Raw genomic sequence first — 24,929 nt, 5'->3', positions numbered from 1 at the left:
TAAGTCTTTCCTCCTTCCATACCAGCTTCAAGATCCAGCCTGTCCCTTGTCTTGCTGAAAGCTGGCCCTGGCAGTCCTTTGCAGGATGCTCTGCTGTGGCTGTTCTCCACATCCCTGCCACACGTGGGGCCTCTCTGCGTCCCTGGATGGTTCCTGCATCATTGCTCAGTGTCCTGTTCCCCTGGACCTCTTTCCCTGACCCCAGAGCTGCTGCTCCCATGGGACCTGCCCTGCTCTTGCAGGCTTGAGTTAAGCTGGGGAAGCAAATGAAGGTGGTGTCCTTGCATCTTATCTCCCAGCCTCCTGGACTCTGAGCCCCTCCTGCCTGTGTGCCCTCTCCACGCTTGGACTTGCCCTACCAGTGCTGTTTTGGGGAGATGGGGTAGGGGGAAATTGCAGATTTCCACTAAACAAACTGGATTATAGCTGGCAGCCATTACTTGGAGGAGAGCAGGAGGAGCATCCGTCTCTGCTCCTGTTGTGTCCACAGCAAGGACTCGCACCTGACCAGGTTTCCCACGTGCAACTTTCCTGGAAAATTTTATCTGACCTTTGGTCACTTATCTGGGATTTGGAGAGCTGGGCAGCGACAGCGGAGCCTGACTGGGCTGTTGCTTCTGCAGGATGGCTGGGCACCGCTCGCTCCCTCCCTGGGCACATGCCACCCACCTGGGGCTTGCAGAAAACTTACTGCAAACTTCTCCAGCACCCTGGGGAGCCTGCACTTCTCACCCTATGTCTGCAAGCCCCGAGGGGCTCAGATAAGAAACCCCGGCTGGGTGCGGCACATGCTTTGGAAAAAACATACTTACAAGATGGGTTGCAATAGCTCCAAAGGTTTATTTGTCTGCTACGATTTATCAGGTAAGTGACGTGTGTGGCTTTCTGCACCCTGCCTACACCTGCTAGTGCAAGATTAAAGCAAGTCATCTGCCCCCTTCCCTAAACATATTGGTGAGCTCAGGGGGGCTTTTAGGATTTTTCAGCTGCTCAGTGGCAGGAGGACACTTTGCTTTGTCCCACTGAGGAGTCCTGGCCCCAGCAAGGATGCCCCTCACCGTGGGGAGGGCTCCAGGCTGGTGGTGCAGCTTTCCCCCATCCCAGAGGCTCAGAGGTACTCGTGCTCCCAATGGGAGCTGGGAGCAACTGCGCCGACCCAGGGGCTGCTATTTAAATACTCTAGGACTGAAATAACTCAGTTTGAAGCCTGGGGAGCCGGTGCCCATCCAACATCACCCAGGCACGGTTCTCCTTGCTGCGGCAGCACCAAGATGGGCATCTGGAGGTGGTGGCAAAACTGGGCTGATCTAGGGTGGCCACAGAGCCAGAGCTCCTGCTGCTGCCCCAGGGGGCCTGGGACAGGCCAGGGAGGTGGCAGGCGAGGGTCCGTGGCCGGGGAGCGGCGTGTGCCCTGGTGGGGGCCAGCGCACCTCAGCAGTGAGCAAAGCTGTCCTCCGTGGTGTCGCGGAGGTCCAGGCCCGCCACAGCTGGGGGATGGAGGCAGGTGAGGTTGTTGTAGGTGTAGATGGGGACGTGGGCATCGTCCCCCTCGGCCACAGACTGCACGAAGCGGGGGACCACCACAGGGTGCTGCAGGGAGAAGTCCCGTAAGCCCTTCAGGGAGCAGTTGCAATGCCAGTTGTTGCCCCCCAGCCACAGCTGCTCCAGGGCAAAGGAGGCACACAGAAAGTCCACCGAGAAGGTCTCCAGTGAGTTATTCCTCAGGCTGAGGTATCGCAGGTTGGCCAGGGGGGAGATGACAGTGTTGTCCAGTGTCTCCAGCTGGTTATGGGAGAGGTCGAGCCAGAAGAGTCTCTGAAGCGGGCTGAAGGTGTTCTGGGAGATATCCAGGAGCTGGTTGGAGGAGAGGAAGAGGTACTCCAGGTTGCTCAGACCCACAAAGAGCTGGGGTGAGAGGTGGCTCAGCCTGTTGTGCTTCAGGTCGAGCTCCAGAAGCTCATGCAGTTCACTGAAGCTTTGGTCTTCGATGACCGAGATGGCATTGTGCTGCAAGAAGAGCCGCCGCAGGCTGGAGAGGCTGGAGAAGGTATTTGCCCGGATCTTGCCAAGGCAGCTGTGCTCCAGGTGGAGGCTGTGCAGCTTGGTGACCCCCTTGAAGACGTGGTCGGGCAGGACCTTGATGCAGTTCACGGACAAGTGCATCACTGCCACATTGTACAGCCCCAGGAATGCCCCAACCCTGATGTCTTGTAGCTGGTTGTTGTTGAGGCTGAGGACCTCCAGCTGGCCCAGCCCATCAAAGGTCCTTTCCATCACACTCCGGATCCTGTTGTGCCCTAGCTGCAGCTCCTCCAGGAACTGGAGGTCTTTGAAAGTCCTGGGCCTCAGGCTGGTGATGGAGTTGGTAGACAAGCGTAGGACATGCAGGCTTAGGAGGCCCAGAAACGTGTCCTCAAATAGCAAGACGAGTCGGTTGTGGGAGAGATCCAGCCACCGGAGAGACTTCATGCCCATGAAGGCACGGGGAGCGATGGCATTGATCTGGTTGTGGTTCAGGTACAGCTTCTGCAGCTTCTGCAGCTTGACAAAGGTATTGATCTTGATGCCCTTGAGCGCGTTCCCACTCAGGTCCAGCTCTTTCAGCTCAGTAAGGCTGCAGAAGAGCTGGTGCTGGAGATAGGGGAGCTTGTTCCCAGCCAGGATCAGCTCCCTCAAGTTGGGCAAATCATGGAAGACTTTGTCAGGCAGGACCACAAGCGAGTTCCAGCCCAGGTTCAGATACCAGAGGTTGGACAGCCCAGCAAACAGCCCTTCCTCCACCTTACTGAAGTAGTTGTTGTTGAGGCTGAGGGAGACAAGGTTCTGGGTGTGCAGGAAGGTGTGGGGAGCCAAGTGCTTGAGGCGGTTGCGTTCGAGGTGGAGGTGGTAGAGGCTCCGCAGCCCGTGGAAAGCGTGCTGCTCCACAGCGGCCAGCTGGCTGCTCTGCAGGTCCAGAAAGTCCAGGGCTGAGAGGTTCCTAAAGGCAGCGGCCGGCAGCAGGGTGAAATTATTGCCATCCAGCCAAAGGGCTTTGGCGTTGTGGGGCACGTCCTCGGGCAGGTGCGTCAGGTTGCGGGTGCTGCAGAAGACATTAAGCTCCTCACTGTAGTCGTCCAAGCTGCAGGCACAAGGGCTGGGGCAGCGCGGGGGGTCCGTGTCCCCCTGGTCCTTTGGGGTGTCCCCCTCGGGGGGCTGGGAAGCAGTGGCCAGCAGCAGGGCCAAGGGGAGCAGGAGGGTGATACCGGCTGTGGGGTGCAGAGGAAGGGGGATGCTTTCAGTGTGGGACATGACTGCTCTAGGGAACCCCCCTGGGACACCCCCTGCTGGGTGCCTGTGCTGCGGGGGGGGGGGGGGGAGTGGGGGGGTCAGTCCCAGCCCACTGCACACACTGGGCAGCTGCAGGAGGTTTTGGGGGCTGGATCTGCCCTTGGGAGAGGGTGCGGTGCTGTCCCCTGCTGCTGCCACACACAGCTCAGACCCCTCAGGTGCATGGACCCCCAAAACTCCTCTCTTTATATGGCAGCAGCAGCTTCTCCCTTTCACGGGGAAAGGCCCCCAGGCCCTTCCCCTCCTCCCCCCCCCAGCTGCCCCCCCCCCCCCCCCCCCCCCCCCCCAGGTAACTTGCTCTTCCTCAGAACCGAGTCGTTGGTGGTCATCCCTGCAGCCCCCGTCCAGGTCTGGGCTCTGCAAGCACCCCAGGCAGCCTGGGGGCTTCCCAAATATCTTATTAGCAAGGAATCAGGGAGAAAAACTAAGGGTGACTCGAGTGTGAATCCCCAGCAGAGTTTTAGCGTGTGTCCCCACACCGAGCCCCTGCCTTACCTTTGCCTGTGCTCATGGTGGCAGGCAGGGCAGCGCTCCCTCACCGCTCTCCGGCCCCTCTGCGCAGGGATGGATGGAGCAACCACCTTGACGCCCGTCCAGCCGCCCGCCCGGCCAGGCTTAACCCCACTGCTGCTGGGGCGGGACGTGGGCTGAGCCCCTGGGACAGCGCGGCCAGGGTGGGCACCCCAGGATGGGCTCGTTGCTTCCCTCCCTGGCCTCCAGCTGCCTTTATGGCAGCTCGGGGGGATGCCCAGGAGGACAGGCTGTGGTGGGGCTGGGGGTCCTGGGGAAGGGTGGTCCTGCCAGGGGATGGGGGTTGTGTGGGCAGTGAGTGCAGAGGGATGGATGAAGCAGCCTCACAGGATGCCCCACAACCATGCCCTGGGCTCCTGGAGGGTCCTGAGCAGCAGGACTGACCCTTCCCCCGGTGTCTGACGGGGATGCCCTGGGGTGAGCCCTGGTAGCAGGTCCTCACGCTGCATCGGGACCCAAAAAACACACACTGGCGCTTGCAGCGTCTATATTGCATAGGGGGTTAGAGGTGTGGCGATTACCCTTACCGGGAGACAGGCTGAAACACACAAGGCTTTACGGTGATGCAAGTGGGAAATGAGTAGGAAAATGGGAAAAAGCTCTTCTCCATGTGGCACGAGAAGCCTTGGCGTGAACCGGCAGACCCCTCCTGTGGGCATATCTTGCCTCGTGGGTGGAGACGGTGCTGGGAGCACTACACGCAGCTCAGCTCGGTGCTTTTGAGCCAAAGGGGAGGCAGAGAGCAAAGTTTATGTACTATTGGTGAGATGACGGCTGTGAGGGTCCCCCGGATCTCAGCTCCTCCTCTCATCCTCCTGCATAGGGTGGGATGATGGTGGATGATGCTCTGGGGCTGGTGGAGCACACGCTCCACCTGGCAGTTCGTCAAAACCACCCTGGGGACACTGGTGACCTCGTTCTGTGTCCCAGGTCATTTCCCCACCAGCATCCAACACAGCTTCTGGAGAATCTTTCACCAGTTTCCAGGAAAGACAAAAATAAATAAATAAAAAGCCACTTCTGCCCTAGTAAGAGAAGCCCTATGGGCCAGCAGCTGCCACGTGGAAAAGCCATGGCTAACCTTCCCGAAGTCTTGGTAGCCCCATTCCTCCTTGAAGATGCACTGGGACGAGGCTGGCTGCATCCACATCCATACCTCCAGGAATGGGTGTCTCCCACCAGTGCCGCTCTTCCCTGCCCTGGTTCCCCCCATGCTGATCCATGGAGGTGGAGCTGCAGCAGGGATGGACACCAGTCCCAGGCCATGGGCATCCCCACAGTGCTTCCACCTTGCCCACCCCCATGGGAGCCTGGCATCTCCCCCAACTCCACAGGGCACATCTCAGCTCTTCGCCACTTAATTCAGGCAGCTTTAAGCAACCCTCTCACCAGCCAAAGCAGGACTGTACCCATGGGAAGAGGTGTTGGGGAGAGATGGCCAGCCTCCAGCCTTACAATCCAATTTTCCAACAAGCACTGTTTTCTCCCTTTCTTTTTGGCCCTGAGCAGTTCACTCCTCCCCCTCTATTTTAATCCTCTCTTCTTGGAAATTATAGATCAGAAGGGCGAAATGAGAGATGGATATACATGCACCCACTAATAGGCACTAAGCACATATTGACACAAGGTATAATCAATCTGGAAGCTAAAAAGAGCTGAACCAGCATGGGCCAGCCAGCCAAAACCCACAAAACCTCTTCAGGAAGTTTTAACAAGCCCTACCTGTGGCTGGGAATGGGTTTATCCCCGCCTGCAACAGCCCCCTTTCAGGCAAAATACCAAACGAGCTGCGAAGGGAAAATAAAAGAGGATAAATAAGCAAATCCCTTCCCAGTGGGGCTGTGGCACAGAGAGGAGCTGGACCCACCTCCACTTTTCAGCTTCCTTGTGGGCAACTCCTCCAGATGTGTGCCACTGCCTGTGGCAGGGGATGCTTGAACCCCATGGCACTGTTGGTCCCTCCAGCCTGTCCTTGGCACCAGGACCTTGTGCCTGCCTGGTATACCATGGCACCGTGGCCACCATGGGGACCTCTTTTGGGTCCCCACCACAGACGTCCTCATCCCACTGTGGCCCCAGCCAGCACGGACCTCGCCAGCTGTTCCCCCCATCATTTCAGCTCTGGCAACTAATCTTCCCAGCCGGGACCAAAGTCTGAGTCGCCCCACCTGGTTGCCATGGAGAAGGCTGTAATAGTATTAGGAAAAGCAGCAAAATCATTAAAAAAAAAAAAAAAAAAAAAAAAGAAGAAAATATAGCTTTTAAACCTATTTAAACTCTAAGGAATCATTACCTTCCCCAGCAGCCCTCCTGTGCCTGCAGGTCCCTCCTCCCCATCCCTTTGTGTGGGTAAATGCCACTAGCTGTTCCTGGCTCCCTGTTCTGTCCCCAGCCACTCAGGCTGGCTGAACTGGGGAGAGACTGGTGCTGGTAGCCAAGCTGGGGAGGCATGTGGGACCCCGGGAGCCCCCTGGTCCATCCCCACCTACCCAGGACAAGTGGCCCAGGGCCAGCTCTGAGTACCAGCAGGGACATCACTGAGCTGGCTTGAGCCCTGGGGGGGACCAGGGATGTGACATGGGTGGTGGTGTCACAGCTGAGTCAGGAAGTATTTTTAGCAAATCTTGCCAAATATTGTCCCCATCTGGAGTTGGCCAAGGCAACCAGTGCTTCTGCTCCTCATCCCAAACCCAAAACATGCAATCCCTGATGCTGCTGCCCAAGAGAGCCAGGATGGGTGACACCAGCATCCCAGAGCTTGTGCCACTCTCTTGGGGATACCTGCAGGGACCAAGCTCCCTCCTGGAGGGGCCCTCCTGGCAGAGATGGGATTTGTTACTGGTCACCCTGGACCCCACCTATTGCACTGCATCATTTTTCACTCAAAAAGTCCCATGTTGCTGGAGATGGGGACCTGCTAGTAGTGGCAAAGGTCCCCATTGGCATTTCCAAGTGTTGGCTCGTGCCCTGCCGCAGCTGCAGCAGGCTCAGCTCATGCAGAGAGCTGGGAAAGTCAGTAGATGTGCCAGTGGCTCTTGGGGATGCTAATTACCACCTAGTGGCTCTTGGGGATGCTAATTACCACACCAGTGGCCCATGTGGCCATGTGAAACAGCATCACCAGCACCAGCCTGGTTGGGCTGGTTGGACCAGGGGAGGCAAGGATGTCCCTATGCCATGACTCAGGGTGCCCAGGGCCATCACTGGAGACACAGACTTCCCAAACCCTGAGTTCTGGGGGGAAAATGGAGTCCTTGGGAGCAGGGGGTTGGAGGCACACGGGGACAGGGAACAGCAGGAGACCCTGTCCCAGCGGTGGCCACGATGCAGAAGGAAGCTGGATTTCAGGGGTGAACAGAGGGGTGGGAGGCAGCCACCTTGCTTAACTGCTTTTGATGACAGTGCTGCTGTGCCAGGGTGGGTAGGAAGGGGGCACGGGAATTTTCCACATCCCATGTAAGCTCCCCAGACCTGAACATGGGCTTCCAACTGATGGGTTCCCCCCGTCCCAGCCCCATAGCAGCTGCTTTCTCAGCCCTGTGGGGAAGTACCTGGAGATGCTGAGGAGGGTGACAAATGGGATATGAGCTGGCAAGGAGCACTTGCAGCCAGCAAACCCATCATCTCCTGGGCTGCGTCACAAGCAGCATGTTCAGCAGGTCAAGGGAGATGATTCTGTCCCTTGAGTCTAATAAGACATCTCTGGAGCACACATCCAGCTCTAGGGTCCCAGCACAAGTCAGTGGGGATCCCCACCTTGCCATGGGGCTGCCCCCCTTTGGCCTCCCCAGGAGGGTTTCTGCCCCCAGGCACGGGGCCCAGCCTGCAGCATCCCTGCCCTTGGCCCCCCCACATCGCAGGGTGGAGGGTGCCCAGAGCCACCCCGCGGGGACCCTTTGCTGCCCCGGGGACCTGCCGGGGTCTGGGGGGGGCCCTGCCCGGGGAACCTGGGAGGACGCGGCAGGGAGAGAGGGGCAGCAAAAAGCCCAAAGGGGGCAGCCGGGGCCCCCCGCCGTGGAGCCCCGAGGTGCCCCGTGGGTGGCCCCGGCCCCCCGACTGTGACAGGCAGCGGGGGCAGCCCCCGGGGCAGCCCCGGCCCGTCAGAGCGGCTCCGGAGGGGACCACGGCCGCGCCGGGGGGCTGCCAGGGCCCCTCCTACCGAGCGGGACTGGGGGCGCTCCGCCTGCAGCCCCCCCTTGCAGCCCGTCGGTGCGAAGGCCACCTGCCCCAGCGGCCTCCCGCCGCCAGGGGGCGCCGCCGCCACGGCGCCCGCCCCCGGAAGCTCCCGCACCCGTTGCCACGGGAACGCGACGCGGCCGTACCCGGTTAGGCCCGGCCCGCCGCACCGGCCGGGCAGGCCCCACTGCCCCCGCTTTGACCGGCCTCGCCCCAGCGGCTTCTCGCCACGGGGCTCCGGCTCTGGCAGCGGCCGCTGCGGCCCCGCAGGGCAGGCTCCGGGGTAGGTGGGCCCAGCCGGGCGTGTGGACCCAGCGAGGCCTGCCCCACCGCCCCGAGCAGCCCCGCCGCAGGGTGGCCCCGCCGGTGGCCCGGGCCGCACGCGGGGGTGGGTGCGCGTTGGCTTTGCTGGCGCTGGAAGCCAGGTGGAGCCCGCCCCGGCGGGAGCGGCTGGAGAGGTGTGAGGGCAGCAGCGATGCCTCCGCTTGGGGCTGGGGGCCAGTGCCCCTGCCCCTACCGAGGGCTCGAGTCTGGCTGCTGCCGGAGAGGAGGGGAGAGCGACCAGCAGGCATCGGTCTGGTGGGCTGAGTTCTTGGGCTCTTCAACCGGTTTCTTCTTGAGCTGCCGTGGATTTGGGGAGTGTTTTCATATCTTCCCAGGTGAGAATTTCATGCCTCAGAGCTCGCTGTCGATCCAGCCACCACATCAGCTGTGTTAAAAGCATCCTTGCTAAGGAGAGTGAAAAAGAACTCTGTTAAAGAGTTGGCATTTCAGCTCATACTGAGGTTAACAAACCATGCACTCTTTGGTTTTACTCTGGAGTGGCCATGGAGATTTTGGGCTGCAATGATGCCCTAAAACCTCCTTCTTCTTCCTCTGTTGCAATGATACCTGAAAACTTAATTCCTCTGCCCGTTATTGCTGTCTGTGGTATTGGTCTGGACAAAATTTGCTTCGTATTTCCAAACCATGGGAAAAGTGGTCAGTGTCATTTCTGGGGCTGGTATGGCACCTGCCACAAAAGTGGTTTTGTCTGGGTCTTCCAGGTACTGCAGGAGCATAAATAATACTGTGTATGTTAATTAGTTTTATATTGCTGTCTGCTAGGTGGAACGGGCACCCCTGTGGCTCAGGGAGCACCCAGCTTTGCTGGCAGGATGGGGTGTGCTGTTTGCCCTCCTGAATCAGGTGTCTCGGGGTCTGGGCACGCCACTGCCAGAGCTGTCTGGGACAACGCTGTGAGCCAGCCTGCCAGTGTCCCTGGGCTGCCACGGGCTGGCAGTGCTTGTCCTTGGGGAGCCCATGCAGGGCTGAGAGCCAGCAGGAGATGCCGTATGCCTGGGGGAGCAGAGCTGCGGCTCAGCTCCTCCATGTGCTGGAGCACCCTCCAGAGACTTCTGAGCCCCTCCCAGCGCTGTGGGCGGTGTGTGAATTTGGCTTTCTGCTCGGCAGTGGGTGTGAAGAGACTGTGAATTCTCATCAGCATTTTCATTACCTTAATAAAATTACTTCAGGTCTGTTAAGTTCTTTTGCAGAAAAATAAGACATAATTGCGTGTTTCATTAGCATCTCCTTCCCCCAGCCTCAAAAGAGCTCAGCCCCTGGGTCTCGCTTCCATGTCCATTCATGCAATTCGTGTTGAGGGGCTACAGCCTGGACCAGGTGCCAATGGTGAGGAGCTGGTAAACTGCTGCACATGGAGCTTCTACCAGGATGCAGCATATCCCCTCTCCCTCTTTCATCCTCTTTGACAGATACTAAAGAGTTTTTCAGAGCTATGGTCTTTTTTGAACGTTATATTGTCAAAGCTTTTCTTCTGTAAGAGGCAGATACTTACCTACACTCGCCCACTTCACAGAAATAGCAGTCATAATAAGCCCAAAATAAGGAGATTAAGAACTGGCATTCATTTTACCCCAGGTATGCTGTTCACCGGGGTTTTCCAGCATTATCCACCATGCCTTAGGCTCTCTGTTACCCTCACTCTTAGGTGGAGACTCTGTTCAAGTACTTTTGGCTTTGCACACACTTGGGAGTTGTTCTGTTCAGACCTGGATGGTCACAGTTTGGAGTCAGCCGCAGTGTGTAGACCTGCACAATTCAGATTTAGCACAGACTGAGGTAACCAGAGTTTGTTTCAGTGCATGCTTTGCTTTGAAACTTGCATTTTTCCACATGCCATCTCTAATGCAAAGTGATAAATTGGGGAAAGTCTTTCCTGGCACCAGCTGTAGAATTGCTTGGAAGCAAGTTGATATTAGATGCTACTGGATAGTCTTGGAGCAGAATGTTGGATTAATGGAGTAATTAGTGGGCCAATCAGATCTTAAATTCTCTAAAGAGCCTTGCAATGGAGATTGAGGCCATCCCTACAGCTGGGTTTTGGGGATGGTCCATAATGTAAATGGAATGCAATCTCCTAGCTGGCGATATTGCTTCACTGGGGGTGTCGGCTAAGCTTCTTGTTTCAGTATCTGCTGTGTGTGGTCTTAGGAATATGAAAACCTCCTGATAAGTGTAATTTCTTTTCCTCTCACAGCTGCTGGAGTGGCTGTAGTAATTTGCTCCACCTTAAAGTTAAGGTGGATGCCACACCCTCTGGTAACCAAAGTTGATAGCAACATCACTTGTGCTGGACCTCAAGGGAAAAGTTGCTGCCACAGAGATCCTTAGATCCTTCCTTTGCTCTTCAGTTGCTACCTGCCTGATACTGTGCGAAGATCCTGGCCTCTGAGCACATGGATTTTGGAAGTGTTGCAGAGAATGAGAACGTAAGTATGCTGACAGAGCATGTGCAGTATCTTGCTAATGGAAATATAAATATGAAGGTCTGCAGCCCCTTCCTGGGTCATGGAATGAGCACCCTGCAAATGAAATCCTAATTGCAGGAGGAAAATGGCAGCTGAAAATCCCATCTACAATCTGTTCAAGCTCTGAAAAGCTGGATATGCTGTGTTCTTCCACCAGCACTGTGGTGGGAGAGTATCAGGGGGGAGAGGAGGGCTCTGCAGGCTGGCAACAGCTGTCAGAGCTGTTGTGTGTCACTAGGCGCAGCTGCAGCACAGGAATGGGGGGCTGTACCAGCTCGAAGACCTGCAGAAGGAGATGGAAAAACTGGCTGGCTCTGAAACAGATTTGTCAGCCAGGATGGTCTTCAGTGAAGAGGAAAAACTGAAGGTAAAACAAATACTTTGGGAGCTGGAGAGAACTGAGCTGTGAAGCTGTATGAGGCTGGTAGATCTGCAGTGAAAAATCCAGTGGGAAATGCCTCTTTCGGGGGCAGGGTGCGTGTGTGTGTGTGTGCTCAAATTCCTTGGTGCGACCTGTTGAAAGAGTATGTTGGCCTCAGAATCAGTCCATGGCCTTTATAGTGTTCTTTCTCTCTCCTAGATTTCCAAAGACCTCATTGATCTCCAGATCGAGACAAACAAAATGAAGGAGCAGTATGAGACAGAGAACTTTGAACTGAAAAATATGGTATCCAAAAGTTTGAAGTAGCTGGTGTCAGCTCTGCCAATACCTTTATCCGCAATCACAGTTTGTTATGCATCCATCTTCACTTTGCTTGGCACATTCTTCTGGCTTTAGCTAGAGCAATGGACTCCCCCAGCAATGCCCTAGATACCATGAAACTCACCTCTCTTTAAATCACAGCATGCCAGAACCTGCCTGGCCAAATAAATGCCCTGTGATTGCTGCTGGTCTGTTGCTACAGCCTAATTCTGCTGCCTCCCCTCTATAGATCCTGTCCCTGGAGAATCGTGTGCTGGAGCTGGAGCTCTGCAGTAAGAAAGTCACTGGGGAGCGAAATGCCTTACAGGAACGCCTGTATGTTCTGGAGACCAGTTGGAAGGAGCTGACAGATGAGTACATCATTTTGAAAAGCAATTACCTGGCTCTTGGCAAAGAGCTGGACCAGGAGGTGAGAAAGGCTGCAGTGTTTGTTCCGGTGTTCTCTACTCCATCTCACAATTACCTCATCTGCAGACAGCTTGGATGTCTTTGGGTTGTGTATCCACTTCGCAGCTCAGGTCCAGTAAGGTTTGTCAGCTGTGAGACAGTGCAGCTTGGGCATGGTTTTGTTTGCAGGGCCCTGGAATTTCATGTAACTTGGTCACCTTCTTAGCAGGGCTTGCAGAACCTGCTCTGCTCAGCAGGGACAGTGCTGAGCCCACACTGACCCATGTGCTCTTCTGGGCACCCCACTGTCAAAGTCCTCTTTTCACACCATCCCAGGTCCTCCCACTAGCAGTAACGAGGAGGTCACTGCAGGGCTGGGCTGAGTGCACATTGCAGGTCCCTCTTGACTGCCAGCACGCATTGTTTCCCTTTTTTCTGCATGGCTTGCGCAGGTTACACGTGAACTGATTGTAGTCACTCTCATTTCCTATGGTGGCGGGAACAGGCCTGGAAGTTTTTGAGGTTGGCAAGTTTATGAAAACACTGAATGTAAGCAAGTTTCTGATTGTACCTTAAAATATAGTCAATTTCCTGGCAACTGTTAGCTTAGCAATTATTAACTAAAGTCTTTTGGACCCAGATTTGTTTATTTCTTTGGCCAGAATAGCTATTCAATAGACCTTCCTCTCTTCCCTCCCTCTCCCCCTGCTTGCGTCCCCTTCTTTTTGAATTGGGTTGAATGACTGACACCCTCCTGCCTCCCTCCCCCGGCAGATAGTTTAGCTGGTTCAGCCAAATGACCTGGTTTACCATGCTGGCCCTGTAGAGTTGCGATGGGAAGATGTGGAGCTGGGACCAAGAATGCTGGTTTTGGAAATGTCCCATCTGTCTTTATGGTGAGCATTGATCTGCAGGGCTCTGGTAGAGGAGAATACAAGATCGTGGTCATCCCATTGCAAATAAGTGAGTTAGTGACTCTTGTGAAGCTATCGTTTGTCTCCTGTAAGCTGAGAAATGGAAATTTCTTGGGAGGAGGCAAGCTCAGCTGCTTCCAGGGGTGTGAACCTGCCCTGTTGTCCTGCTGCACCACAAGGCAGAGTGCATGCACTGACTGCCAGCAAGGCAGCATGCTGCTGAGACACGGTACTGCCAGGGTCATGGAGGAATAGCTCAGCATTCAGCAGCCTTGGTTGCTTCTTGTCCCCAAGGGGGTGCAATATGTTTGTCAAAAATCGGATTTTCAGGTGGCTGACATCTCTAAATGATGGGTTTAGCAGGTTAGCAGTAATAACACACTGTTTTCACATGAATCTTGGGATGTTTCAGAGAGTGAAAGCACAGTTATGTGCCCAGATAGCATCCTGAAGAAGTGCTGGAGCAGGGTCCAGAAGCCAAAGGTGAACTCCTTGGTTGTAATTGGTAGGCTGAGGGGTTTACCCCAGTTTCTTGGCTCCTACTACCAAATATCCCTGCCTGAAGTGAAAGAGGCTCCAACTTGGCAGGCTGGGACTTGTCGCAGCATGGGCCTCTTGCTCATTATTTTCCCAGTGTGGACTTTCCCAAAGGAAATGGGAAAAGCAGCCTGCGGTTCTGCCCCCTCCCCTTCCCCGGCACTCTTCTGGGGAGACAATGAACCTTTTACACATTCCCAATTACAAGTGCTACTTGTGACCTTGCCAATATGTTGTCATGGCTGCTTGGCGCAGAAGCAGCTCAGCGAGCTCATTCATGGTCCCTTGTACGGGAACAGTTAGAGCCTCTGAATTGTCGCGGCCCCCATTGTACGGCTCGATTCACACATCGCCCTGTGTCTGTCCCAGGCGAAGGAGCGCAGCAGAGCTGGCCTTGCCTGTCCCTGGGGAAGTGCCTTCCAGAAGATGCCAGTCAGGCACTTTGTGCCTGTTTTCTAACTCGCTGTAAATTCTTCCTTTTCATGACTCTGACCTTTTCTCGACTCCCTGTTTCCTCCTCCTCTTTTGTTTGGCAGGCTTATGCCGTCTGTGGCGGTACAAAGTGAGGCTGTCGGAGGGAACCCAAATGGCTTCGAACCGGTTCCACACTGGGGTTTTCCCTGGAGCCAGGCCAGGCTTGGGAGCACAGGGGAGGCAGCAAAGCCCATCGCAAACCTGAGACTGCCTCTTTCTTTCACTAAGCTGGTACTTCTGCGTTTGTGTGACCCCCTCTGATCAAATTGTCAGGGCTGACAGCTGCAGATGGATCGTTTTCGGTTGGAGAACAAGCAGCCTGTCTCTGCGTAGCTGTCAGTTTTCACAGCTGTATATCTCACCTCTTTGTCAGCCTCTTTTCTCCTCTCCTCTCTCTCAGCCCACCCTGTGCTATCTTTTGATAAACTATTCTCTCCACGGATGACTCAGATGACCTCTGCCTCCCATCCTCCCGATTCACTGCCATGGTAACAATTACTCAAGCTTGTCCCCAGTCATAAACCCCATCAAAGCTTTGTTATCTACATAGAAACCCTCCCGTGAGACATGAATTCCCCCAGTGTTCCTTCCAGATCACCTGTAACAGAGCCTTTCTCATTCAGATCCTCTTTATCTTTTGGAAATGTGTCACTTCACACCAGCATCGCTTTGAATCTCACTGCCTACACGGTGCTGTGGGCTGGCTGCTGCTGGAGGGATGCATTCAAACAAAACTGGAATTAGCTGGGTGGCGTCAGTTGAGATGGATGGAGATTTGGCCCTTCTCTTACATCATGGAGTCCAGCACTGTTCAAAGCCATTGTATGGGGAAAGAGATGCCTGAAGTGTTGGGAAACTGTGTGGATGGCACAGGGTTAGAGTGAGGAGGGAAGCTGGAGGTCAGGACCGAGAGGTGGTGGCACAGCTGTGCCCAGAGCTGGGCTGGCACTGGGGTTGGTATCTGAATGTGAGAGGGAGATGGGCAGAGGAAGTAAGGCTGCATGTGAATAATCCTGGTGCCTGGCGATGATACCCTGCATTTCCATGAGAATGAGAAAATCACTGATATCTTTGGACATACGAGAGAGAACTAAAAATAAAACCTGATTTCAGAAGGGGATGTGAGCCGACTGCCTTGTGTACACACCAAGAGCAGCGGCTATGCACTGAACAGGCAGTGTGCGGAGCTGGAGAGGCAGGATTTCAGAATCTCTTTCCTTCTTGTTTGACCTGGCAGGTCATGAAGAATGAAGAGCTCAGCCTAGAGCTGCTCAACCTGGCCAATGCCAGGAGCAACCTTCCCCGCACTAACAGCAATGGCTTCCCTGCCATGGCCAATGAATCCTCTGCCGAGCTGGAAAGAGTGAGAGCAATGGTGCATCGTCTCTCTGCTCAGAAAGTGAAGGTAAAGACCTCTTTGCCCTGTCCCAGCTCCTTGGAGACTAGGGATCTAAAGGCATCTTCTTCTGTCTCTTACTAGAACCAGCCAGAAGATGTAGTTGCCTCTGAACATGAGCGGCAAAAGCTGGAGAGAAACGTGAGTGTGTGTGGATCTGCTGCTGGAACCTTGAGGAAGCAGAGGGGGAATTTATTCCCGCTGTGGCTGGCACCTCCTGGTGATAACTTGAATTTTTTGGATTAGCTGATTCCTTGATTTATTTTTAAAAATTATTTTTAAGCTGTGCAGTTGAAAAATGAGACTAGAATATCTCCAGAGCTTGTGCAAGGAAAAGCTGAGAGAGGGTAGCTGTGATTTCCTCGGTCAGTGCCCCTGGGTGAACAGAGGCAGGAATTTAAAAGCCAACAAGTGCAGAGGACACTTACTTTTCTTCTTGCCCATACTTGGGAAAGATGGGGCTGATAAAGCACCCGAAACTGAGAGCAGAGATGTTCCCTGCCTCCTGCCCTTCTGCAGCCCATATGAAACCAGCTTGGGCTCCACCACCAGCTCCTGCTGGGAATCTGACTTTTGGTGCAAGAATTTCCTTTGGGAGAGCGACACGTGTGCACCTCCGTGTGCCCTGTCTCCAGATCAGACACAGCTTCTGGTGTGCTATGGAGCACTGGTCACTCCCAGTTAAACCTGTCCTTTCCCAGTGTGTCACTGCTCAGCTGGACCTGTGCTCAGCTGGAGGTTCTCCTCACATCTTCCCTGTTCACAAATCCCTCTCTTAGCTCAGTCCTCTGTCTCCTCTTCCTCTTCATTTGTCCCTCAGTTGCTTGGAAACCAGGATCACATAAAAGTGGAACTTGAAATACTGAAGAAAACCTATGATTCGCAGCAACAGAAACTGGAAGACAGAATGTGAGTGTCTGAGGGCACATCCTTCTGGTTTGGCTGGGCATTTATGGAGTTTGTTGCAGGTGAATTTGATCCTTGGGAGAGGAGGCAGCCTGCCTTTGGTGGGGTACAGGGTGGGAAATGATGATTCAGCCTTGGAAAAAGTGAGGCCTGGGAGCAAAACCGGATGTTTTCAAGGCTGTTAGCTGTCTGCTTAAAAGTTGATGATATTTAGGTGCTCAGCTGGCCTATGCACCTTTGAAAATCCACCTTCTGTGACACACAGAGCAAATGTGTGACAGCCCAGAGATGCATCCAGCCCTAGGCCTTACCCCTACAGTGGTTCTTCCACCAACAGGCTGGGCTGGGGTTGGTGTCCCAGCAAAGGCTGCCACAGCAGGGATGCGCAGAACTAGACCCTGTGACTGGAGAGGACATTTACCTTTGGTTGCGAGAGCTCTATGGCTGCTGGTTGGCACACATCTGGGGGCTAGCAGCTGCTGCCGAGAGGTTTCTGTCATCCCATAGTGATTTTCTTCTCAAAGCTGGCTGTACTGGACCTCCAGAGAAGTTTGGGGGTTTAAAATATGCCTTCTTCCTGTGTGTCCAGGATCACGATGGGGAAGGAGCTGCAGGAAGCAAAGGGAGCAATTGGGGACACCCAGCACAAGCTGGTGGAGCAGTCAGCGGTAAGAGCAGGCTTCCTTCCAGCCCCCAGCACCCAGACTCTGGCACTACCCCTGCTCATCTGCTCCTCCTGGGTGCCATGTGCTCCTCCTGGAGCTAGCAGGGGGTGGCTGTCTTGTATCAAGGTATTCCAACACGTCTTCCTTTCCATGGAGTTTGTCATACCAAGGTGCTCCTCCCTGCGTGGTTTCCTTCTCTAGGGAGGCAATGCATGGTGGTGGAGGGTGCTGCTTGCCACAGGCAGTGGGAGGAATTTTGTTCACCGATATTTAGAAAGCATTGGTGAAATCACAGGGAAGGGGGTCAGGATTGCAGATGACAAAAGGTAGCAGGGGAATAGGGACTATAAACATTTCCAGTAGGCTCCTGTGAAAACCCAGGACCTTCCCAGCTCTAGTGAAGCTGAATATCTGGCAATGAAGTCCCCCCAGGGGACGAGGGCAGCAGTGAGTGTTTGCTGTGCCTAGGTGCTGCTCACCTCCCAGAGCCAGCTCCAAGAGGTGGAGGCAGAGAACTCCCAGCTGCAGCTTCGTCTGAAGGAGTTGAACGAGGAATATCGCTCCCGGCTCGCGCAGTACATCAAGGATGTGGCGGTGGGTACCCCCAGCCCCAGGGGCTCTCTTGGCCTGGGGAAGTCTCTGCATGCTGGCTGCCCACTTCTTGCAGGCTCCTGCTGTTTCCCCTCCTTGCTGAGTTTGGAGCAGAGCAGGTGGGGGGCTTGGGGAGCCATGCTTGCAGATGGAAGGGGACTCTGTGCCCGGAGGAGGAGATGCCAGCCCCCCTCCTCACCCAGATTTCCTGTACGGCCACACCAAATGGTCTCTGAGTTTCTGCTGGGACTTTTCTTGGTCAGATTACTTGGATTGAAAGATCGTCTTATTTACTATGGCTGCCTTCCAGTTGGCTTTTCATCTCTATTGCTCTGACAGCTTCCCCAGCAGGCCAGGCGATGCCACTTGCGGCTTTGTCACTGCCTCCACGATGACTCTGCTGCCATCCTCGCAGCGAGTTCTGCCAGCTCTGTGGTCAACTACAGAGCAGTGTAACGCCAGTGCCTGGGACTTGCTCTGAGAACACACACCTTGGGTGTAGAGGAGGGCTCACAGAGCGTGGTAAGGGCTCAGCACAAGGCAGGTGTTTCAGGTGTGGGTACCCGCTTATAGCGAGTGGTGAGGCTGGAAAGAAACCTTTCTACCACACTAGGTAGCAGTAAGCAGGTTTTGGCAAGAGCTTCTGTGCTGGAAGAAGGCTAATACCAAAGAAGATGGTGTGATGATGGATCAGGAGACTAAGCAAAGGAATTTTCACTATTAAGAATAGTTTAATTTCTAACAATGCAATGTTGAACCACTTCCTAGCTAGCAGAGAGAGGGGGGCACAGTGTAAAGAATACAGGACTAGAAAAGGTAACTGCTGATGCCAAGTCGTGTTTCCCTAGGTGAGTCACTGATACAGTACAGATGCCTTCTCCATCTTGATGGAAACAAGACAGAAGTTAATTTGTCTTTCCTGCTCTTCAAAAATGGAATTCTCTGTGCTGTTAGCATTAAGATGCCTGGACCTTCTCTGTGGGAAATGGCTTACGTGCCATAGGGAACGATTTGATCACCTTGATTTCTTTCTCTATGTTTAAAGGACTACATGGACAGCAAATCTAGCAACATAACGGGGCCTAGCACGGCCCCAGCTGATCTTGCTCCCATGAAACACTTTGTGGACAGCATGCTGAAGGATATCAGGGCTTCCTACAAGTCTCGGGAAGAGCAGCTAGCTAAAGCAGCACGTGGCTACAAGAAACGCATGAAGAACTTGGTCAAGAAGCATGAGAACCTGCTGATTGCCTACGGGTAGGGCTAAGCCAGGCTCTGTCTCTTCAGCCTATTGCTAAGGACCAAGTGGAAGTGCCCTATAGCACCCAGACCCCTGGCTGAGAGGGAGGCAAATGGGGCTCCCAGCTGGAGCAGAGGATCTGGAGTGCATGTTTTATCTCCCTGCTGTTGACAAGCCAGGAGCAAGGTGTCTCCAGCTGCACGGCAGGGTGCTCTGGACACCCTGGGGCTGCTTTGCATGTATGTTTCTCCTGTGTGAAATTTAGAATGAGAGATTGATTCCATGTTGGATGGTGTGGAAATGCAGAGGTACCACAAATAACTCCTGCCTCCCAGCCCGTCCCTGCAGGGCTCTCAGCTCCGCTCCACAGCTCTCAGCAGCTTGGGCTGTGGGAAGCAGCAGAAATTCTTTTGGCATAAAAGCCACAAATAGCTCTAGGACAAGCTCTCCTCAGAAACACTCCCAGGGATATTGTGCATACTGCTGGGCTCCCACTTATCCTTTGCAGGTGGACTGGCTCTCAGTGGGCCAGAAGCCAGCAGGTCCCAAGCGAGTGGTACCTCCATCAGCAGCAGAAATACAGTGTTGTTACCCAACCATGGACTAACCCCTCTGGCATGTTACAGGCTCCAGCGAGAGCAGATCCAATCCTTGGGCAGCAGTGCTATGGATTGTGGCCCTGCCGAGCTCCACTTTTCCATCACAGACCCAGAGCTGCTGACAAACACAACCCGGGAGCTAAACCGGCTGCGGGAGGATAAAGCAAAACTGGAGATGCAGCTACATGAATTGCAGAAGGTGGTGGCTGGGCTGCTGGCTTTCTGCAGCGGTGAAACTGGGGGCTGGTAGTGGGAGTCTCACAAGTGACAGGTTCAAGCCCCTTCCTTAGGCATTCCCTGGGGGTTTGCTGTGCTGCAGGCAGTAGTCCTTGCTCGATTTCTCATTTTTGGGAAGAGATGTCATGTCCAAGCAGTCCTTTCATTGCTTCAACCCTACTACGTAGAGGTGAATTACAGTTAGATCTAGGAGGCTGGGCAGCCCCACAGGTTGGGGTCGCTGAGCTCTGGGAGGGCTGAGGAGTAGCAGTTGTTATAGGAGAGCTGCCAGGCTGGTGGACGCACTCACTGCTAAAAGAAGTGAGTAAGGGAGGATAGGATGGGGCTTTCTGTTCCTGAATGCCTTTGCCTCAGTGTGGATAGCTAACTTGAGCAGGAGACCACAGTCAGAAACACGCCAGTCAGCTCCATGGCCTCCCACTGGTTCTGTCTGGGCAGAGATGTGTCTCTTGATTTGCACGAGACGCATTTGTTTAAAAATTCAGAGGATGGGAGACCTAAACATTAAGATTGCAGTGCACATCGCTTGCTTACCAAGGCACTGGTGGCTGTTAGAACATTAGGATATGGCATGCCACTTCAAAGGGACAGGGTCTGTGGTGAGATTGCAATGGTTTAATGCTTACGGGGATACTGTTCTTCATTTGCCTTCAGAAAAGACTGAAAGAAACCTCTGCCCTTCCGCTGTCTTCCAAGCAGTAAGTGCTGTTTGTTTCTCAGGATATTTGTAATTCTGGATTCTCCTTACTGTGTGGATTGAGGAGTCTTTTCTGCTCTACTTGGAGATGGTAATAAATAGGGAGAAAGTGAGCTGATAGGGACTCGCTCGTCTGAGAAGAAAAGCCAGCTGTCGTCTCAGTGCAGCATTTCCTGCGGTGAAATGAGTTGGTCATTTGGGCTGGATCCAGGAAAGCTCTTAAGCACATGTTTGATTTAATCATGTTTTCAGTCTGACTGATCTCTTTAGAAGCCAAAGTTGAGCATACGCCCTAGTGCTTTGGTGGATCACAACCTGAGAAAGGCAAGTGAAACGCCACGAGTTTGGGATGGTCTTGTTTCTCCTCCCTCCCAACACAGACACTGGGCTGGAACCCTGAGCTGACCCTGTACTGATACCTCCCTGGCTTCCTGATGTGCCCTAGATTTGCTCATTTTTGATGGGTCTCTTCCCCCCACCTCTGTTATTCTGTTGAAACTCTATCAGCTTTGGAGAGGTGGAACAAAGTGCAGGAGAAATCTGAGCTGGGATTTTTCAGCCTAGAAAACATGTCAGGTATTTAATTAACTGGATGCCAGCACTGAGGAGTCGCTCAGTGCCTGAGCCGTTGGGCTCTGGAGTAGTGTCTCAGAGAAAAGCTTGAGCCTTAACCAGGCTCTGCCATGTTTTCCACACTGAAAAGTAGTAGTAGTCCTTGAATACATGCAGTAATTTTGGCAGACTCACCACAGGAGCAAGGCAGAAAGATCAGAACCTTAATTTTAGTGATGCATCTTGCTGTTAATGTGCGGGGGTTTAGCTGCCAAGAGACTCTGCACACTTCAAATACATGTTTTCTGTGTGCTGATGGGTTTATCCATGCTGTTACCTTGTTCCTCTAGCTAGAGACACGAGGCCTGGTGTTACCACAGCACTTCAGCTGTAATTCCTGCAGCTTCTCATCTTTATCAGCTGCGTGCCTTTGCTGTTCATTGTTCCCTTCACTTTTGCTCCCATGAAATCTCGGCCATGATTTTCCCCTGTGCCCTGCCTGGGAGGCTGCAGCCACCAGAGGGAACTCTGGCAGTCACAGCGGAGCTGCTCTTGAGCACAATGCATTCCTCCCTTCATACAACCCAAATTCCTCGAGCATCAGATGTGACCTGTATTTTGCTTATTCAGACTGGGACAGAATAGGAAGAACTTTCCCACGGCTGGGCTGCACAGACAGCTCACCTATCACACTCGGTGACCAGAACAGGCGGGTTTGTGCTCCAAAACATGAAAAGCGCCAGCGTTTAGCATTGATTGTTCTCTCTTTCCATCAAATTCAGTCCTGCAGTGTCAGGTTAAGGACTCTTTCTGCACGGAATCCTCTGATGTATGAGTGTTGATGTGAACTTGGAACAAACCTAGCCATCACAGTGGGGAATCCCAGGTTGGCAGAAGGGCTGTGACTCTCCTTGCCTGGGCACAGGGACAGCACTGCACGCCCTGCAGTTTGGGGCAGTGGGAGAGAAAAGGTTCAGAGTGCTGGGGTTCATGGTTGGATGGGCACAAGTTGTGAACAAAGCTGTGTGACCTGAAGAAGGGCTGGATTTGAACATCAGGCCATGACCAAAATCTGCTTTTCTCTCCTAGGCAGCTGGATGAGGAGGGCTGGGCAGAGGTCAGGAAGCAGCTCCAGGAGTTCACACACACCACCCAGGTAAAGGTCTGGAACAGCCCATCTGAATAAAAGCATATCCCTTACCCACATGTCAAAGTACTGCCCCAGCTGGCTGCTGCCCTGGGGGCTGATAGGCTGCCCCAGGCTGGAGCAGGGAAGCTTTCCACAGGAGCCTTGCTGTGGCTTTGGCCTCAGCCCACCAAGTGACACTAGCAAGTCCTTGGTCGGTGATATATCAAGGCTGTACTATCCCTACAACTAAAAGGAGGAGAGCAGTGCTTACGGCTGCTCATTCCTACTGTGTTGCTCCCTCCCATGTCCCAGCACAAGCATTTAGGCATCCGTGTAACACACTGGGCCTGTATTTGACCTGGTTCAAGTCTAGCCTGAATCTGAATCAGCTTCCCAGTCTGGTTCCCCCTGGGTGCGAGGATATTTGCACTGCACTCGGGTATGGAGTGGCCCAGAGCAGGGAGGACAGTGCTCCCCATCCACAACACTGCCCTATGGCACCCGTGAAACCGTGGTGATGCTCGCTGGGAGCAGGCTTGGCTGAGGTGGGGTTGGCTGCCTGGCAGAGATGGCAGCAGTGGGAAAAAGGGTTGATGCTGGGATCCCTGCCACACTGACTGCCGTGCGTGGGTAAAAGGGCTTTGGAAACCAAGCAGAGGCCTGCTTTTTCTGTGGTAGACAAAGCTATAGATATGCTACTACAGCCTGCTTCCATGCTGTGCCTTCCTCTGTCCACAACGATGTAAGGAAGTGCTCCACCACTCTCTGGTTGTGTAAAACTAAACGCCTAAATTATGTGTATCTTTGTGGCCAAAAGAAGGGAGATGCTGTGGCTGAGAGGCTGGAGCACTGCACTGGGAGCTCTGCTGTGTACCTCAGGTGTGAGCTCAGTCAAGCACCACAGGTCCTCCTGGTAACACAGGGACTGTGCAGTTAACTTGGGTAAGCTGGTGGTCTGCTATCTAGAAACACTGTGCAAAAAACAAATGTGTTTTTTTAACCTAAGAGGAAAGGTCACTGCCCTTTGCAATAAACTACCAGCAGAAAGGTGTGAAAGCTGTGTCTGAGTGCCAAATCAAGCAACTGTGCCACCAGTTGTCTACAAAGCTTCTGGGGGAGTAAATCGTGGCTTGGCAGGCAGGGGTTACTGCCTGTCCTGGGGTGGCCCTGGCCCCCAGACCTGTGCTGTGGTCAGGGAAGGCTGCCTGGTCTGCCTGGCCGATGCCCTGGGGCAGCGATGCCTGCAGAAAGCTGTGCTGTCATCACCAGGCTCCTTTCCCCGAGCACATCAGGTTTTGGTTGCTTCTGCAGCCTAATGCCAAGTGGCGCTGGAGCTGAGTGATGGGGAAGTGGTCAGTCTCGCCTGGCAGAGGGGCACTGAGCAACTTCACTCCCCTCTCGCAGACCTCCCTGTTTTCTCCATGTTTCTCTGCCCCTTCAGGAGGATTTGGAGCAGAAGAGAAGCCAGCTGCTGACTCGGGCGATTATGGCAGAAGAGCAGGTGTCAGAGCTACAGGAATACATAGATAAGCATCTTGCAAGGTGAGATGGTAGGATCCCCTTCATGTGTTCTCTGCTTTGTGCTCCAAGTTTATCTCCCAGGCTAATTGCCCGTGACATCACCATGCCCGCCACGCTATCGGCACCTAACCTTGCTGCTGCCTTCCCACAGTGCTGCCAGCATGGCTCATGTCCCACAGCACGTCCAGCTGTGCAGGCAGCTGCCACCATCCCTTGCTCCGCAGGGCAGGGGGTAGTGTCTGGCCTGCCCAGCCGCACGCCTCCTTCCCTGTGTGCTCACCCGTCCTCTGGAGGAAACTCAGAGAGAGGTTGCTGAAAATCTAAAGCCTTCCAGCATCCCCTGATCTGTGGTCCTCTCTCCCTGGTTCTTCAGGCCCAGAAGCAGAGAGGAGAGGTGCTTGGGCAAGGAAGGGTGAGAACAAGCAGGGCACGTCTGTCAGAGCAACGGTCCAGCCGCGCCTGCCGTAACTCCCCAGCCAGTTTGGCTGTGAACTTGGGTCAGACTCGCAGGCTTGTTGCTGGTATCGTTACCTGGCAGAGCCCACAAACACCTCTTCCTTGGGAAGAGGCTGTGGTTTTATATCTGCTGGAGCTCACTTCCCAGCATGGCTCGGTGCCTGGGCTGGCTGCTCTGCATTAACTGACACCGCACGTCCTTAGCACACAGCAAACACAAGGCACAGCGTGCATTTAAATGGATTGCTCGGGATCGTGACTACATGGGCAGTGACGGTGCCGTTTACCCACTGCAGGTACAAGCAGGAGATCATCCGGCTGAGGAACCTTGCTGGCAGTGATGTGCCACGTGTGCCGGGTGCTGGGACAGATGATATTCACTCACTGCCCAGAGCCAGAAGGACTGTCAGCCATGAACCGTAGCTCTCCACCACGGCTCTGAGGAGTAGCATGATCATACGAGCAAGCAGGATTTGAAAAGCAGCTTTCTGTTTTGTGGGCAGGGCAAGTATCCTTCCCTGGCTGAGAGCTGGGAGGCACAGCAAGGGAAACCACGTGGGTGTTCTCAGTCTCAAATTCACAGTACTAAAATGAGACAAGACAACTGCATCTTGTCTATCCTCTGATCCTCAGCTGCAGGAATTCTGCTGTTCCCTGAGCACATCACGCCTTGGGACACGGGGTCAGGTTCTCAGGCAGCTTTTTACTGTGGGACTGCAGGGACAGGTTCCCATTCTCGTGGTAACGTTTTGCCTGGATCACGCCTAGCCCAGAGTCCAAGGGCTAACTCTGTTCCTGCCTTTGCTCCTCTCTCAGCTTCTAAGAGAAGCCAGGACTGATTCAAGTTAGACTTTGGCCTAAGAGGTTAGACGAAGGGGTAAGCTGCTTTTTTATGGTGGGAAAATTTTTCTTTCCTCTGTCCAAGTGGAAAAGGGAATGTTATATAAGGTAAGCAGGGCCAAGGTGATCCTTCAGCAGGAGGTGAGCTGGACAAACTCCCTCCTGAGCTGCCTTCAAAAGGACAGCAGAGCAAATCCCAAGGCCAGGAGCAGCAGCCACTCTGGCTCCAGGAGCACCCTTG

General features: G+C 54.1%; 2 protein-coding genes across 3 annotated transcripts; one reads left to right on the top strand and one right to left on the bottom strand.

Annotated features, from left to right (window-relative positions):
• The first annotated feature begins 18 nt into the window (after positions 1–18).
• On the top strand, positions 19–24,784 carry CCDC78 (coiled-coil domain containing 78). 2 transcript variants are annotated; one of them, XM_027791867.2, is made up of 16 exons: positions 19–864; positions 10,574–10,805; positions 11,083–11,211; positions 11,425–11,511; positions 11,777–11,956; positions 15,097–15,264; positions 15,340–15,396; positions 16,076–16,164; positions 16,751–16,829; positions 17,295–17,420; positions 18,463–18,674; positions 19,284–19,455; positions 20,148–20,191; positions 21,832–21,898; positions 23,313–23,413; positions 24,145–24,784. In XM_027791867.2, the coding sequence occupies exons 2-16, from the start codon at positions 10,773–10,775 to the stop codon at positions 24,269–24,271; spliced, it is 1,671 nt and encodes a 556-aa protein (XP_027647668.2). In that variant the 5' UTR covers positions 19–864; positions 10,574–10,772; the 3' UTR covers positions 24,272–24,784. The 2 variants fall into 2 exon arrangements, with proteins under 2 accessions (XP_027647668.2, XP_027647669.2); XM_027791868.2 differs by lacking the exon at positions 19–864 and adding an exon at positions 8,471–8,693.
• On the bottom strand, positions 858–7,377 carry IGFALS (insulin like growth factor binding protein acid labile subunit). Its single transcript, XM_005244709.3, has 2 exons — positions 3,823–7,377; positions 858–3,245 (listed from the first exon to the last, which is right to left on the bottom strand). The coding sequence occupies exons 1-2, from the start codon at positions 3,836–3,838 to the stop codon at positions 1,432–1,434; spliced, it is 1,830 nt and encodes a 609-aa protein (XP_005244766.3). The 5' UTR covers positions 3,839–7,377; the 3' UTR covers positions 858–1,431.
• Positions 24,785–24,929: the final 145 nt, after the last annotated feature.

The sequence above is a fragment of the Falco peregrinus genome, chromosome 5 (genome assembly GCF_023634155.1).
Source record: "Falco peregrinus isolate bFalPer1 chromosome 5, bFalPer1.pri, whole genome shotgun sequence".
In the NCBI taxonomy this organism is placed as follows: Eukaryota; Metazoa; Chordata; class Aves; order Falconiformes; family Falconidae; genus Falco; species Falco peregrinus.
This window is presented reverse-complemented; position numbering and strand designations above follow the sequence as displayed.